At 30.2% G+C, this 17,596-nt stretch overlaps 1 protein-coding gene and 3 long non-coding RNA genes across 5 annotated transcripts; all 4 read right to left on the reverse strand.

The window, feature by feature from the left end:
* Nucleotides 1-488: 488 nt before the first annotated feature.
* Nucleotides 489-7,248, reverse strand: LOC122518927. Of its 2 annotated transcripts, none has more exons than XR_006304185.1 (2): nucleotides 6,495-7,248; nucleotides 489-745 (listed from the first exon to the last, which is right to left on the reverse strand). It is a non-coding gene; the product is annotated as an uncharacterized LOC122518927 (long non-coding RNA). The 2 variants fall into 2 exon arrangements; XR_006304186.1 differs by lacking the exon at nucleotides 489-745 and adding an exon at nucleotides 5,931-6,032.
* A 4,831-nt stretch (nucleotides 7,249-12,079) lies between these two features.
* Nucleotides 12,080-13,093, reverse strand: LOC122518858 (cytochrome P450 4C1-like). Its single transcript, XM_043637975.1, has 5 exons — nucleotides 13,082-13,093; nucleotides 12,934-13,002; nucleotides 12,651-12,825; nucleotides 12,375-12,551; nucleotides 12,080-12,287 (listed from the first exon to the last, which is right to left on the reverse strand). Exons 1-5 carry the CDS (start codon nucleotides 13,091-13,093, stop codon nucleotides 12,124-12,126), a joined length of 597 nt encoding a protein of 198 aa, XP_043493910.1. The 3' UTR covers nucleotides 12,080-12,123.
* A 215-nt stretch (nucleotides 13,094-13,308) lies between these two features.
* Nucleotides 13,309-13,671, reverse strand: LOC122518932. The gene is made up of 2 exons (XR_006304192.1): nucleotides 13,475-13,671; nucleotides 13,309-13,365 (listed from the first exon to the last, which is right to left on the reverse strand). It is a non-coding gene; the product is annotated as an uncharacterized LOC122518932 (long non-coding RNA).
* A 20-nt stretch (nucleotides 13,672-13,691) lies between these two features.
* LOC122518930 lies at nucleotides 13,692-14,211 on the reverse strand. The gene is made up of 3 exons (XR_006304190.1): nucleotides 14,158-14,211; nucleotides 13,846-14,028; nucleotides 13,692-13,761 (listed from the first exon to the last, which is right to left on the reverse strand). It is a non-coding gene; the product is annotated as an uncharacterized LOC122518930 (long non-coding RNA).
* Nucleotides 14,212-17,596: the final 3,385 nt, after the last annotated feature.

Below are 17,596 nucleotides of genomic sequence, written 5' to 3' on the forward strand. Positions count from 1 at the left end.
TTATCGCTTCAATAGCAATAATAACAATGTTATTCTATGCTCTTAAATATATAATAAAAAAATTTTGTGAGTATAACATGGCAAAAAAATTTTCGGGCCCTAAAGCTTATCCTTTGTTTGGAAACCTGAATATGTTTCTTGGTGATGTGAAAGGTATATTTGTATTTAATATGTATATATAATGTCTACATGTACACTAACGATGTTAAATATATTTTTTTTAGATATTACCGGTAATTTGTTCAAAATGTTTTCTAATTATCCATCACCTTGGCGATTATGGTTAGGCCCTACACTAACGGTTGTTTTCGATAATCCTGAAAATATTGAGGTAAGATCCGTCAAATTTACTGCACTTCTTTAAAAACGATTTCTCTAAATAAGATCCTATTTAAATTCTGATTTCGCAAGGCATGCATGCACGTCTTATCAAAGTGAAATATAAGTATAAAGGGGGTGAGTAAAATAACACAACCTCTTCTGGTAAATCATTTTGAACGTCGAGGGCTTTATTTGGTACGACGCTTCCTCTTGGTGATTTCTGCCTTTCCATAGTTCCGCAGGGACTGATTTGAGTCAAAAGATCCGGCTTTTCGGTAGCTACGCTTGCACGTCGTCCTCTGTTAGCAATCGTTGGTGATGCACCGGCAGGATGATTCGAATTTGCAACGCTTCGTGACACCCTACGGCGTCGCGACGACGCGCTTCGGTGTAACATCACGTACACATTGTCTCAATTCTAAAACTTTAACAAACTTTGTTTGTTTGTTTGTTATTTCTGTTTTATTTTTTGTTTTTTATTTTCACCCACATCAAAATTTGTCCACTCGTATCGCGATTATTTTTATTACATTTACATTATTATATATTTTAAATACCTTGCAAGATGTTTTCTTTTTTTTTTTATCAATATTAATTCAATTGATATAATAATGTTGATTTGTTCTATCTGTGAACTAGAGAAGTTTGTTCAGATGTAATTAATTATTATATCAAATTACAAACGTCGTTCTATATTCATTAGAACAATTTTTAATTTTATATATATATTGTATTTGCCAAAAATTCCTCCTACGTGGAGTCCTCCGGCGATTGGATTCAGCTAATTGTGAGGAAGGTGAAAGGGTAATTAGAACAAAATAAAACACGTGGTTGAGCCAATGAAAATGCTAATGCTTTATTGGCTCGTCAGGGAAAAGCCTTACGGCATAAAAACCCTGTTTGAATATTACATTACGTTAAAATGATGATCAACCACGGATAAACCCGTGGTTAACTTCTCCTCTCTCTACCAGCGGTCACCTACGGGCAAAGCACGTGGTGCCGCTCCTCTCGTTTATCCGTTCAAGATGATTGGTACCAATAAAGAACTTTCTTACCGTTTCGTATCGCCTCTCCCTTTCTTTATCGTTAATTACCGCCTCTGCGGTCCGTCACCTTTCTATCGTCGACCCTGGGATGTTGAATCGTCTACTATGTTCGTTGGAAAAATGAAGTGTTCTCTTAAGCGTCTGGCGAAAGACTTGAACGAATGTCCTCGATAATGGGCCCAGCAGGGCGCGCACACGCTCGGCGCCGAGTGGTGGGGATACGATCGCTAATATCGGACTAAAGGCGCGTTTTACAAAATGTTACTTTCTCGCTCACGATCGATTCCGATCGTACATATATATATATTCCTTACAAATAAAAATTAACACACAAAAAAATATAAAGAACCTTAGAAAACTTTCAACACTTATAAAGTACTTAAAATTTGTTTTATTCGCTCAATAAACTTCTTTAATTATACCATCAAGCAAACCACTTCAATCTTACAATCGTAATACAGCTTCTAACTAACTAATTATGACAAGAAAAGAAACAAACTTTTTCCCTGATATTAACCGTAATAATAATGACGTCCAAGGAAAATAATTAATTAAATATCCTTGAGAAGAGAAAACAATGTAATGTTATATTATCCCCTTTAGAAAAAAGAGAAAAAAAAAACAAAGAGTTAAGAAAATTAAAAAAAAAATGTAAAACAAACATAAAATCTATAGGACAATATTTTAAAAATCAGAATAATATTAAATCAACGAGAAATATATAATATATGAAAAAAATATCTTTGAGATTAACGAAAATACGAACAAATTTTGTTATCCCCAAACCAATATTAAATTTGATATTATCACAAAACGGATAGGTTCCTATTCTAATCTCATTGTAATGATAACATTCAAACTCTTTAGGGTTGATATGATTGGTGGTAGGTGATAGGAATATTGGAATGGGAATAGGTATGGGGATTGAGAATGGGACTTTACATGTGGGAGCAGGGATAACGATATCCTTGTACAAAGCATTCTTGTATGACATATTGCTGGGTTTAGGAGATAAGCCCTTGGTAACATATCTCTCTCACGTTTTAAACCCTTCTCTACATGTAACTTCCAGAGATATACTACGCACTCTGTGTTTTGACATTCGGTTTCCACCACTTTTTCCAAGGGACTTGTTATTCTATCGTCGACACCACTGCACGTGGAAATAATCTTATATTATCCTGGAAGGTTAGAAATGAGACAACCGTCATAAGTCTCGTCGCTTCATCTTACAATTTATTGCTTGAACCTGCTAACCAATTTTTATTCAACCTTTTCTAATATATATCTACAACTACTCTTATTTTTGTTTGTTTGACATTTATCATTTTTATGTATCAATCAGAAATTGTATTTTGTATTTTTGTACAAAAAAAAGGAATGCAAATTATTACAGTATTTTGCACTAATTATTAGTACCCAGTATGATTATTTAAAATAACACCACCAATTGTACCGTAACGCAAAATATCAAATTATTTTTTTATTTTATTTTGTACAATCATTTAAATATCGTTTGTAAATTAAATCCTTCAACCGAACGCATTTAAATAAATAAATAAATCAAAGACAAAACGTGAATAAAAAATGTGTGTACGAGAGAAAGAGAGAAAGAGAGACAAGAAGAAAATATTAATAAAAAAAATAGGGGTTGGATTATTTATTTGATATTATTTTGTTATTGTTTATATATGATAACAGTTAAACGAACCACCACCATCCTCCTCACATATCGTTGGATTTCAATCGAACCGTCGCAAAACAATATGATTAAAAGTAAAATGTGGTTGTAGCCGCATCGGGGATGAACACATTGACTGTCTCTCACCGACCAAAAAAAACTCCGGTGGGCGTTTATCGAACGACCAAAATATTCTCTGCGGTTTTACGGACAAAGATTCCATTAACCCGAGTACGGATCAATGACCGGATTTCTCTACCTTTCTTTTCATACCATTTTCTATCATTTTTTTATTTCTTTCTTTCTTCCTTTAAACATTTCCATTTTTATCATCCTTTTTGTTGAATTACTGAAATCATTTGTTTCTAAACCACATACTTTACCCTACAGCCCTATAGTTATACGAGATTTCTAACTTAAAAAAAAAACAAAAAATAAAATAAAAGGGAAAGAATATAAAAAAAAAAAAGAAAGAAAGGAAGGAAGGTAATAAAGTTAGTGAAGTCAAAGAAACGGGGGAAGAAGAAAAGAAACAGGAGCGAGTGTTGTAATGAGGAAAAATAATAGAAAAAGAATAAAAAAAAGACAATTTGAAGGAGATTCTTTATTTAGAACCCTTGTATTATCGTTTCTCTTTAAAATTCAACCACCTTCTGTGAAATTGTCATGGCCGAAACGAAAGCTTTTTATCTTTCTAATTCTATTTCTTGAAAGTTACCTTTTTTTTCTTTTTGTTCTTTTTTTATAAATATATAAAATTAATCGGAACGAAAATTGCTCTGGATTACTTGTTAAGATTTAAATATTCAGTTACGTAGGAGGTACGTGCAAGAAATTTAACTTTTTTGTTTATCCACTGTGTACATTTGTTTTAAGAATTTCTAAAAAAATTTAGAACATATTTTCTGTAAAGAAGTTTCTTCGTGTGTGTAAAACTTGATAATATTGAAATATTTTATTATTACGAGTATACGCGCGAGAAAAAGAATTTTCTTTCGAGTTAAACGTTTAACGTAATTTGAAAATAATAAAATTTTAAACGTTAAAGTAATTTGAGTTTCTAGAAAACAAAACGAAATGTAGAATAGAATTAAATAAAAACATTTTGAAAATTGGAGAAAGTAATATTTGTGTGCGTGTGTGTGTGTGTGTATAAAATAGGAAATTACATATGTCCACCGAGCATGCACCTTGAGTGCAATTGTTTTCGTGCAATTCCGTGAGAGCATGAAAATTATCAAGCGATAAACCCGATGTCATAGTTAAGTTTTCGTGATGATGTACATTGTACCCAACCACATACACATGCGGAACTAATGTTTTACATCCAACCATACTGCAAGATATAAATCTCCTAACGTATGATTAATTTCTGATAGGCTTGGAATCTAGTGGAAGAAGCTGGAAAACCAAACGCGTCTTTATAAACGAGAGAGAGTTAAGAAATTGCAAGAACCTTTTAGTATAATTTATCTTTCATATCATCTCAAACTTACCGCATATTTATTCGACAAAAATAACAAAAATAATAGAAGATGAAAAAAGAAAAAAGATCAAAAATTAATTATCAATATTTTTCATAGTTTCAATATATATGTATATGTGTACATTTATGTATATATTTATGCAAATATATATATATAAGTGTGTGGGTTGAAAAATATTAAATTTAATATAGTCAAAATCATTTTTTGTCTATCAATATCACTTTAATTAACAAAAAAGAAAAAAAAGGAAAAAAGAAAAGGAAATAAAACTCCTGCTGTGTTTTGATTGAGGCTCAAATTTTTCCAACCCACCCCCTCGTATATATTCTCTCGTATTAAAATCGTACGCTTTATATTTTTAATTAAAAGAAAATTACGTATTCTTTTTTTCTTTTTTTTCTTTTATGATTAATATGGATAGTTCTACATTTCTTTTTTTTCTGGATCTCTCTCAGTGCATCACGAAATATGAAATAGAACAATACGAAGAAATTTGTATCTTAACGCAAATGTAAGATCACTTGCGAGAGGGAATTGTGCGAGAGGGAAAGAAAAAAGTAACAAATAATAACAACGGGTTTATTTAATTTTGCGTTTCGATAAAAATAAAGCGACGTGTTTCAAAGGTTATCAATTAAAATGATTTTATCCTTTTGCCGAGAAGCAAACAAGGCAAAACGTTAAATTTACCAAAGCATTGCGTGCGTGCTTGGGGTTTTTCATTTGTGCACGCAACAATCATCACCGTCACTTATTACATATCGTAAAACATTAACTCGATTCGTTTTAACGATACATATCGTTTTTTTTATTTTTATTCTTTTCATAAAAAACGAGAAGGATGAAATAAATTAAAAAATCAAAAAAAAAGTAAAAAAAAAAAGAAAAGCAAATAAATCCAAATAATTCCTCTGTTTCCATGTATTTTAAAAATAAAATAACAATCAAGGTAACAATACCGTTCAACGTTAGTTTTAATCATACCTCATCGTAATCGATATCATAGTTGAACCTGGTAATACCATTGTTTCTTCTAAGAACAATTTTAAATAGGTGTAAAACGCATGCACTCAATTAAATAAAATTAATTGTAAATAAGATGCGATTAACGGTTATGGTTATTCGATAATTATCACAGCTAATGTTCTTAAAATGGCAAGAATGGTATTTAACAACTATCCGTATAAAACACGAGTATTCTTATGCGTATACACAAATTTAATTGTACATTTAAGCGGACCCAAAGGTACAATTATATTTCTGTATACGTATGAGAATACAGGAGCACGCTAATAATGATAATAATTATTATTATACGAAAAATAATTGATTATAAGGAAAGTAGTTGAAGATATTTTCTCTCTCTTTCCCATCTTACGTATTTTCATTTAATTCCATTCCTGTTGTTTATAATACGTTTATTTTTAAACTAAATTAACTTTGATTGAAACGAACGGTTTTAAAATATGCAACGATCCAATATTCGTTGATTTTCTGCAACAAATGAAAAACCCCTTTTGCTATAATTCAACATTCTGATTTGTGCCTTTGTCATGACAAAATATCGATTATTTCTTTCTTAAATAAACGGATACTCTAGATTACTTTTCTTGAATACACAATTCCTAATTAAAAGATTATCGAATACATGAAAACACGAAAAAAATAAAACATAACTGTGAAGAGTAAAAAGATACGATCAGTGTTGAAAACACGTAAACGTTTATTCACGTGACGATAAAATAACTTTAAAACATTATCATAGATAAACATAGAACTTTCTAACGTAGAACAATCGATGAAGGTGTTTAATATTGCGACGTTAATATACTTGACAATATAATTATTAAAAGAGATACAACGTAAACAATTCGATCTAACTGTATCCATTCGATAATAAAAAAAAAAAAGGAAGAGAAAAATAAATAAATTCGAATAAAACTCGGAATCTCTCACCTCCGAGTAAAAAGATGAACGAAGTTTGGGATTCATGCTGTCTCGGGGGTGAATTATTATATTCGTTCTTTCTTTCTTTTTTTCCTTTCTCTCTCTCTCTCTCTTTTTTCTTTTCTTTTATCTACCGTGTGTTTACAACGTCACTGGGGAAAACTCACTTAAACCTTACGTAGAAATATTTCACTATAAAGAACCGAAATAACGTTCAAGGTCAATATCAATTAGGTCGAACGAGATTAAATTCTGATCGAAGCAGGGGATGATATGTTTCGTAACGTGAGAACAATTACGATTTTTCTTTATTTCTTTCTTTTCTTTTTATTTCTTTTTTTAATTTTCTTCTGAATAATCAAATAACGAGGAGAGTTTGTTGTTAAAGGAAATAAAGCTTTTGTTGTTAAAATGATTTCGCGTCACAGAAGTTACCTCGTTCACGGCTTGAATCTAACTGAACGGTTCGTTCGAAGAAGCGCAAGCATATAACGCGGGGCGTATCACGAATCGTACAGACCCTCCCTCTAGCTCGTTCTCATCCCCGAATCATCTTTATCCATCCTGAGAACATCTACCACATCTACTTCTTACTTTACCTTTCGAGATACTTTCGATTATTCCTCTCCAATATCTCGAAATCATTTTATTCTTACCTACGCGTACTCTCTAACATTTATATATTTATTTTATTTTATTTTCGTATTTATTTATCAATATAGAAAACAAAAATATCACAAATATTCTTTTACCCACGCAGACTCATTCTTTCTATCATATTATATTTTTTTATCTAATAATATCTTCTAAGATACTATTTTATTTTATTTTATTTTTTTTTTTTTATTTTTTTTAATAGAAAGGATGTTTCAAGGATTTTATTTTACTTGCACGCGAGCTCATTTTTATCATATTTTATATATATGTAAAAATATCTTCGATATTACTATCGTATTTTTTATTTAATTATTTTTTTCTCCTTCGTATAGAAAGGAATTCATGGAAAATTTATTTTATTAACAAATAAGAACAGTTAGAATTTGTATTTTTGAAAATACTTTCGATATATTCAAAGATAATATTTTCTTTATTTAATAGAAAGGAAATTTGAAATATTTTATTTTACCTACGCATGCTCATACTTATCATATTAGGTTGTCCCGCAAGTTCTTTCCGCGCCTTGCTATGTATGACTTTGAGCCGGCTATGTTTGTAGACATGCAAGCTTATCAATTGTCAATTGATAGCATCGATTTCAGTCTTCTTACAGCTCTTTCAAAGTACATTTCGTTGCTGACAAAGTCTCTGCTCAAATCTTTTTCTACGTCGTTTAATATGGATAGCAAAAAGAAGCATTTGCGACATTAGGCCAGTCAACGCGGGCCAAAAACTGACCTTTTAGCTGATCGCTTCAAAATTTGACCTAAGGGTAAGTTGACGACGCTGAATCGAATGGTGCTAATTATAATAAGATCAGCAACCGGCATCTTGGGGAAAAAGGGTAAAAAAGGGTAAAATATAGCCTTATCTTAGAATCTAGGCATTTAATCGAAAAAATTTCAAACAAAAGTTGTAGAGAATTGAAAAATACTAAAAAAATGTTCTATGAGTTATCTTCGTATTTTCAAAAATAAGCGCATAAAATTGGATTGAAGATGGGAAAAAAATTGTAAGAGTGGGAGAAAGCAAGCTTATCCCTCCGTCGCTTTTACACGCGAGCGAGCTAGTGTGCGTGCGAGCGTCCGTGTGCACTAAACACAAACGAAGGATCTTCGGCAATCTTCGGGACTCTCGGTCTTGAATGAAAGTGCGAGTGAGAGAACAAACCAATACTTCTCTCTTTTTATTTATCATGCGATAACGAGTATTATTGTCCTTGGCCATCGATTGTTGAGCCTTCTGATATTTCTCTTTTTATATTTTTTCTTTCGGTAGCAAGAATTTTACGTCTTGGCCATCGAGCGTCGAGCGTTTTGTATACGAGTGCGAGTGAGAAAGAAAACCGATATTTCTCTCTTTCTATTTTTTCTTTCGGTAGCGAGAATTTTTCGTTTTGGCCATCGTGCGTCGAGCGTTCTATATATCTATATATATCGGCGTATAAGCGCGGCACTTTTAAATCGAATCTTGATGCTTATGGCACGCCGTTTCTTTATTTATTGTCAAAAATAATGAACCTTGAGTAAAAAAAAAATAATTCATTTTAACAGAAACTATTATTATTTAGTTGAGAGTAAAAATAATGAATTAATTTTGTGTCTCGCCATAAAATTAATTAGAATAATAATTGATATAAATTCTTTGCCTCACAAAAATTTATTTCTATATCAAATTGAATACGTATTCTCTTTAAGACGAAATTTAAAATTTAAATATTTTCCTATTAAATTATGTATTTTATAAAATTTTAAATTACTGACTTTTTGTCTCGTAAAAATTTATTAGTGTATCAAATTAAATACATATTTGAAAAAGAAGAATTTTATATCCACACATAAAATTAATTCAAGATATATATGAAAGGATATTCTAAAACGTGGAATTTATTTTTTGTCTATACATAATTTTAATTCATTTTTATTATGTTATAAGAAAACAGTAATGCATTCTGATTCATCTTCGAAGTCTTAAGAATTGTACGAAAAAAATTGAGCAATTATCAATTGGTGCGTTAGCGTAAGTAGTAACGTCTTCGCTTCTCGCGCTGGTTTATTAACGTTCGATTCTTCGCGGGGGAATTATTTTTTTTATAAGTTTTTCTATCCTTAACAAGGAGACGATCAGTGAGTCTCACCTCAGATTTTTTTCAAATTTTGCACTAACGATATAAATTTTATTAAGAAATCAACATTATTACGCGAGTAATAAAATTACCAATTATAAATAAAATAATATCCAATAAATAACAAAAATTAATTTTTAACGTGCCGAAACGATACATTTTTTAGGATGATATTTACAGGATGAATTTGTAATTTAAGTAATAAACTTCGTTTATTTGTGCAGGATGTAAAAAAATTTATTGCTTTGAATTTTTTTGTAATAATTTTAATTTTTTTTCTATATATAATTAGAAATTAGGAAATGTAAAAATAATTTATATAACCTAAGAATAGAAAAACTTATAAAAAAAATAATTCCCCCACGAAGAATTGAACGTTAATACCCAGCGCGAGAAGCGAAGACGTTACTACTTACGCTAACGCACCAATTGATAATTGCTCAATTTTTTTCGTACAATTCTTAAGACTTCGAAGATGAATCAGAATGCATTACTGTTTTCTTATAATATAATAAAAATGAATTAAAATTATGTATAGACAAAAAATAAATTCCACGTTTTTAGAATATCCTTTCATATATATCTTGAATTAATTTTATGTGTGGATATAAAATTCTTCTTTTTCAAATATGTATTTAATTTGATACACTAATAAATTTTTACGAGACAAAAAGTCAGTAATTTAAAATTTTATAAAATACATAATTTAATAGGAAAAATATTTAAATTTTAAATTTCGTCTTAAAGAGAATACGTATTCAATTTGATATACAAATAAATTTTTGTGAGGCAAAGAATTTATATCAATTAATTATTCTAATTAATTTAATGGCGAGACACAAAATTAATTCATTATTTTTACTCTCAACTAAATAATAATAGTTTCTGTTAAAATGAATTATTTTTTTTTTACTCAAGGTTCATTATTTTTGACAATAAATAAAGAAACGGCGTGCCATAAGCATCAAGATTCGATTTAAAAGTGCCGCGCTTATACGCCGATATATATAGATATATAGAACGCTCGACGCACGATGGCCAAAACGAAAAATTCTCGCTACCGAAAGAAAAAATAGAAAGAGAGAAATATCGGTTTTCTTTCTCACTCGCACTCGTATACAAAACGCTCGACGCTCGATGGCCAAGACGTAAAATTCTTGCTACCGAAAGAAAAAATATAAAAAGAGAAATATCAGAACGCTCAACAATCGATGGCCGAGGACAATAATACTCGTTATCGCATGATAAATAAAAAGAGAGAAATATTGGTTTGTTCTCTCACTCGCACTTTCATTCAAGACCGAGAGTCCCGAAGATTGCCGAAAATCCTTCGTTTGTGTTAGTGCACACACGCTCGCACGCAACTAGCTCGCTCGCGTGTAAAAAGCGACGGAGGGATAAGCTTGCTTTCCCCCACTCTACAATTATTATTTTTCAATATTTCTTGCTTATTTTTGCAGATACGAAGATAAACCTTAGAACATTTTTTATGTATTTTTCAATTCTCCAAAACTTTTGTTTGAAACTTTTTTCGATTAAATGCCTAGATTCTAAGAAAAGGCCATATCTTACCCTTTTTTACCATTTTTCTCAAAACCTCGGGATCAGATTTAAATAAAATTAGCACCATTCGATTCAGCGTCGTCAACTTACCCTTAGGTCAAAGATGCACGCGTTTAGCTAAAAAAGTCGATGTTAAGCCCGCGTTGACTGGCCTATATACTATGCGTATCTCTATAAACCGAAACTTAGTCAATGTTGGTGTATTATTATGTAGGGCCCACTGTTATCTATCGTAGGAGAAGATATATTACCTTTAGACCGATATTCATATAGATTCCCTCGGAAAATCTGTACCTTTTGTTCCCTATGGTATCGGAAGATAAGTGAATTTAGAAGGAAATATTCTAGGGAGAATTTCTAGGAAATGTTAGAAATATGAATACATTTCCAACTTTGTTGAAAGGCGCTTTGCATTGATGACAATGCCGGGGTATTATTAGCAATGACGGATTTCCGACTATGCCGATAACATATATAATTCTTTCTCGATTTTAGTTTACAGGAAATAGTAATAATCTAAGAGATTATTGAGATCCCCTCAAGAGGAGAGATCTAATGTTTGTCCTCGTTTTTGTTTACACGTGAAGGTATGGACAGGAAAATTCCGAGGACCTTAGAGTGGGATGTACACCAACTCTAAGGCGTTACGTACTCTTAAAAAAAAGATCTATTGATAACTAATAAGTAATCCGTAATTTTATAAGAAACGCCCTGTTGGACAAAGAGAGTCCTTCCTCTTCCACTGTATATTGGCTAAATAGACAGAAACCAGACCAGAGTGCGAAAGTCCTTTCGAAAAAGTAAAATATATAAGAGTTTTCTTGCTAGTTGCCTCGCTATGGAGTTTGTATATTCTTTTTTATTGCTAAAATATAAGATCCATACTTGTACTACGTCGTTTTAACTATTATTCACCCTGACCTATAACCGAGCATGCAGTGAAAAGACTCACTCTTTTCATTAAAACTAATAATATTTTGTATAAAATTTAAAAATGACTATGCAATACTTTGACCCCCACAAATAAAATCAAATATACTCATTATACCCAACTCATCGATAAAAGCAATTTGAATGTCTCTGTAGTTATTTTGTAAAATACTTAATTATAAATTAAATACAATTATTTTTCAGTCTATTTGTGATATTGCATCCTCTATTGTTAAGAATACGAATACCGATATTCTGAATGAAAACTGGAAACGTATAGTTTTTAGGAATTATTTTTTATTTGTATAGTTAAGTATTACAATTATTTTATTAGGAAAATAGTTTCGACAAAATTTATAAATATTATCGCTTGTTAAATCTCAAGAATATAGTTTCAGTTGGTTGCAAAGTTATTCTGAATATTAGGTCAATATTTTCAACGGAAACTGGGTCGTCTATTCGAACAGTAAATTTTCTCAATAGACTAGCAGCAATTACCTTCATTTGAATCATAGCAAATATTTGACCTAAAAAAGAAATATTAAAATAACTAATACTTTATTGATCAACTATTTAGAATACTAATTCAAGAATGGATAAAAATATGTTTTTACCTATACATCCTCTTTTCCCAAAGCTGAACGGACGAAAACATTTCTCGTTATAATTTCCCGGCAAGAACCGATCCGGGTTAAATCTTAACGGATCAGTCCAATATTTATATTTTCGGTGCAGTGAAAATATTGAAATAACTACGTGACAATTTTTTGGTATTATCACATTGTCGTTCACTTAATAAAATAAATAAATACATATTATTACTATATAAGACAGTAATGTCAATGGACAAAAATATATACTAAAAAATATTTTATTATATGTAAATATACCTCTTGTGTCTATATATAGTTTCCGTGCAATAAATGGAGCTGCAGGAAATAGACGTAATGTTTCTTTGATGACTCGATCAAGATATTTCATTTTCTTAGTATCTTCCATTGTAATAGGCACATCATGTGGATCGCTTAAGCCGTACAAATCGTACAACTCTTCGTATACTTGATTCTGGAATTGAAAAAGCTGTATACATGATACAAGTTTTGTATGAAAATATAATTGATTTTTGAAAGATAATGACAAATAAGATACTGCTTAAGTACAATCTGTGCGTACTTGAATGTCTGGAAACGTGGCCAGCATTAAAAATAAAAATGAAAGTGTATTAGCGACAGTATCGCTTCCCTAAAAAATAATACAAAATGATTTCTAGTTTTAATGGATTAAAAGAAATTTTATCTAATCTGAAATAAATTCATCTTACTGCAAAAACCATTGTATTTATTTCATCACGAATATCTGCCTCCGAATATTCTCCGGACTCGTAAAGCGATTTAAATATGACGTCTAGAAATGAACTAGTATCTTTTCCTTTAATTACAGAAGAGCATAATTATATATTATTTATAATTATTATAAAAGGAATTTTTCTATAAATACGTTATTAAAAGAATATTTTTTCAAATGGTTATTTTTACTTGAATATAGACATTTTCCTTCCTGGGTAAAGTTATCCTTGTGCATTGACTCCTTCTTTTTCTTTATAATCTTGACGAATGAAAGTTATATACATGAATGAAATATTAATTATTTTAGAAAAATATATATTAATGAAAATTGAGATAATTAAAAGTGTGAATAATCGTTTTATTTATACCTCGCTCGTTATTTTATTAATGTGGGAAAGATATTCTTGTAGACGTTTTCCCTTAGATGAATTGTTAAATATAATATTTGGATGTAACCAGAATTTCATTATTCTTTGTATAGTTATGTCCATCACTCTAAATAAAAATAAAATTCACAATAAGAGGACAAATATGCAATAATAGTAGATTACAATATAAATAAAAAAATATTTTACTAATTATTACTTTGACATATATTTATCAAGATTACAATCCGGATCGCTCTGCAAATTTAAGTCACTTTCCAATAGGCTATCTGTCAGTAAAAAAAAAATAATTTTTAGAAAATTTTAATATTTCCATACATATATTTGAACTTTTCAGAATATCCATATCTCACCATATATGATGTCCAACGTACAAAGATGTACGTAATGCATGAAATCTATGTTTTTTTCGTTAGTAGTTTCTAAAATGTTATTTAGTCTGTTTGAATTTTTTACTATTAAGTCCACATAAGTTGAAACCATTTTTTCTTTGAATACTGGATGTAAGATATTTCGATGAATCTTCCATATGGATGCTTTAAATAAGAAAATATTTCTTACTTTAATTTTTTATAATGTTTTTTTTTCTCTATATTTATTTATTAAAAAATAGACAAAGAGAGATCCTTATATATATATATAGCACGTGTAAACTTATAGTTTACCTGGTGCAGTAAACACTCCATTACCCAAAGAATATTTTACAAAGTCATATACAGCACTTTTTTCATAACCGTTAGAACTTTTTGATAGAAACTAAAAAGAAAGCAAAAAATTTATGTAAAAAAGCCGAAATAAGAGAAAATCTAATTCGGGCAAACCGTTTATAACGAAGTGCAGTAAATTTGATAAATCTTACCTCAATACTTTCAGGATCATCGAAGATTAGGGCTAATTGAGGGCCTAACCACAATTTCCACGGCGAAGAATAGTTTTCAGATAATTTTATTACTTTATGAGTTATTTCTAATTGTAAGACAAATTCATTCAATAGATATCGCATAAATATAGACATTATAAAAATAGAATAAAAATGTACCTTTTAAATCACCAAGAAATATATTCAGGTTTCCAATGAAAGGGTAAGCTTTAGGTCCCGAAATTTTTTTTACCATGTTATACTCACGAAATCTATTTATTATATATTTCAGAACATAGAATAACATTATTATTATTGCTGTTGAAACACTAACTTTATTTATATACCACATGTTTAGTTAAACAAATACAAAATTATAAAACGAGCAAAAATAGTTTTAAAATACAACTGGGCCCTCTCTTGTAAGCCAAGAAGTGATATTAAGTTTAACTTCCGCAGCGACTTCTTGTATCTTTCATGATTTAACAGAAACTAGAAAAGAATCATCACACGGGGAACCTATTTAAGCACGATCGAGATCATACGTTGTCTAGGCGTCAAAGATGTCAGGTTAAACACGTATGGAAAAAATTAGACAAAAAGCTGTATTTTATCAATTCATTTATTCCGTGCGTATCGATACTAGTTTGCATATTCGGAATGTATCATCTACGTAGTGTTTTACACTAGAAAACAGAAGTTAATCGATGTTATAAACGTAGGTTCTTCTTAAAGAAATCTTGTTTTATTCCCTACCCTCTATTTGACTTTGTATTATGCAAATAAATAATTACTAGTCAAACGAGATACATAAAATGAGAAGCATGAAGTTTTTCGGTTAAAGGTAAGATTGAAATGACTTTATTTTGTATTATTATATAAGCGTTTCGGTTAGTTATAATTATTCAAGATAAAATACTCAGTTTTTCTTATCTTATTAAAATGTTAAATTAATGTGCTAGACAAATTTTCTTTTGATCGCACGTGTCTTTCTCGTATGATATGTTATGTATTTCTATTACGTGTTTTATTACACGTCTGTCTTGTCTGATAATGATTTAATAGAAAATCATTAGAAAATTATTGTTACATAGAAACGCAATAATCCAAGATCCAGTGGCCAGCATACTGCACGTAATTTACCAAAATCCAAATTTCGTTCAGTCAATCTCTCATACCTAATATACATTAGGCGGAAATTAATTAACCTCGGCGACGGTCCATATAGCGTTACCCAGATAGCACAGTTACAAAATTTAGATCAACTTTAAAAGCATTTTAACAAGACTGTCATCTGGATATGTTATTATTTACTATTATTATTATAAAAAAATAATTGCAGACAATATTGTAACGGTTTTGAGGTTATGGCAGTCACTATAGGAAGTTCCAAGAAAAATAAAATTTAAAATGTATTTATACGCATCGACGTTCGGGCGTTACGAAAAATTTTCTTCGTTATCGTTAACGTGTTCAAAGCCCCTAACCTTTATTTTTTTCTTACTGTTTAGACTTTTACCTTTAATTTAGTATAAAAAGTACATCAATGAATTCTTTAATGTTGTGTTTATCTCAATTTAAACATGGAAAACAAGACGTACACTTCAGACATATTTTATTGTATTATTTCCGAAAAGGCAAGAACGAATCCCAGGCACGAAAGAAATTATGTGCTGTATATGGGAATATCCTGATACTGAAATAAATTACTGATATTATAATAAAACTATAAAAATATAATTACATGCGCTTACAGTATTAAACGCCTGGTGATAGGCAATACGTTCGTACATTTGTGTAATAAGTGACAATCGACAAATAGAAGCTTTTAGAAGAAATTACCGAGCACCACCTGGTAATGATACATTCGATACATTTTTACAAAATTTATGAACGTTCATGTATATCTATGATTGCTCTATTTGTAAAACATACAGTCTTGTTGCAACTCGCTGAAGGGGTGAGATGCAGTCAGAGGAGAGAAAAAAGGAGAATTTTGAATAATTTCTTTTTAATAAAAATGAAGCTTGATTTTATAAAACTGGTTACACGGAGTTTTTATATTATATTTCTACTTGACTTCTACAAAACTTCAAAAAAAATAATAATTATTTATAAAAATATCGCCATCTTTGTTAGACCCCGTTTTGCAAGTAGTGCTTTGCGGTGACCATCAGAACATCTTACCAGATCATCCAAAAGAAAACAAAAAAAATATAAATCATTATTTTAATAAAAAATTTTTTCATTCATCAAAGCTTTTTTATTTATTTTTTAAATTAACAAAAATAACGGCTTTTTACATTTTTTTCGATTTTCAAAAAAAAATCATGAATGTTTTGTTAAAAAAAATTGTTCAAAAATTAAAATTTTCCACATAAACGAAAATCCTTTTAGTGCTAGATTAGTTTTTAGTTCTATTAATAAGTAGTAGAAATTTCCTCAAAATCCATCAAGTGTTTATTCAATTATAGTAGTCACCGACTTGACAAACACAGAGTTTCGAGAAAAACGCATTTAAAGTTTTTTATTTGGATACGGTATTATATTTTCGTAAAATTTTGAGCTCGATGAATGAAAGTAAACTCTTATTATGTATTTTGATCCGCAGAATCCGAATATCATAATTTTTTTGTCGAAAAGTCAAGCATTCAATTTTTTATAACCCATTGTTCAAACAATTTTTAAAAAAATTTTAGTTTTTCGAGATGAATTAATTTTTTCTTATATTTTGGGCAATTTCAAAACGAAAGTATTCTTTACAAAATCTTGCTAAAGCTCATAACTTTTGAGTTACATCCATCCAAAGAGCAACTGCTCTTACTGTATCTTGGAAATGTCGCCGGGCGTAGAGCTACGCTTTGTGCGTGACATCAATGTCGCATAACCGGCCGTTGAGCAATATTTGCTTTTAGCTGCTTTACTAAAATGATCGAGCGGGAAGTAGTTCTATCACCGCGCCATGGCTGTTGACGCATAAAGTAATTCGATATATATTAGAAATAAAAGAAAGGAGGAAAACGAAATGGTCGAAACAAATCAGATAACAAGAGAAACCTGGATTAGTTACTTAACAGAACTCTATAAATCAGAAGAACCTCAAGTGGAACTAAATACGCCAGAAATAGTAACTAAAAACGACATACCAATTGAGTCCAGTGATGTAGAAACAGCTATTCAAAAACTAAAGAATAGGAAGAGCCCAGGGCACGATAGCATTCCAAACGAACTACTAAAATATGGTG

Source organism: Polistes fuscatus, unplaced genomic scaffold (genome assembly GCF_010416935.1).
Source record: "Polistes fuscatus isolate 324 unplaced genomic scaffold, CU_Pfus_HIC Scaffold27, whole genome shotgun sequence".
Classification (NCBI taxonomy): domain Eukaryota; kingdom Metazoa; phylum Arthropoda; class Insecta; order Hymenoptera; family Vespidae; genus Polistes; species Polistes fuscatus.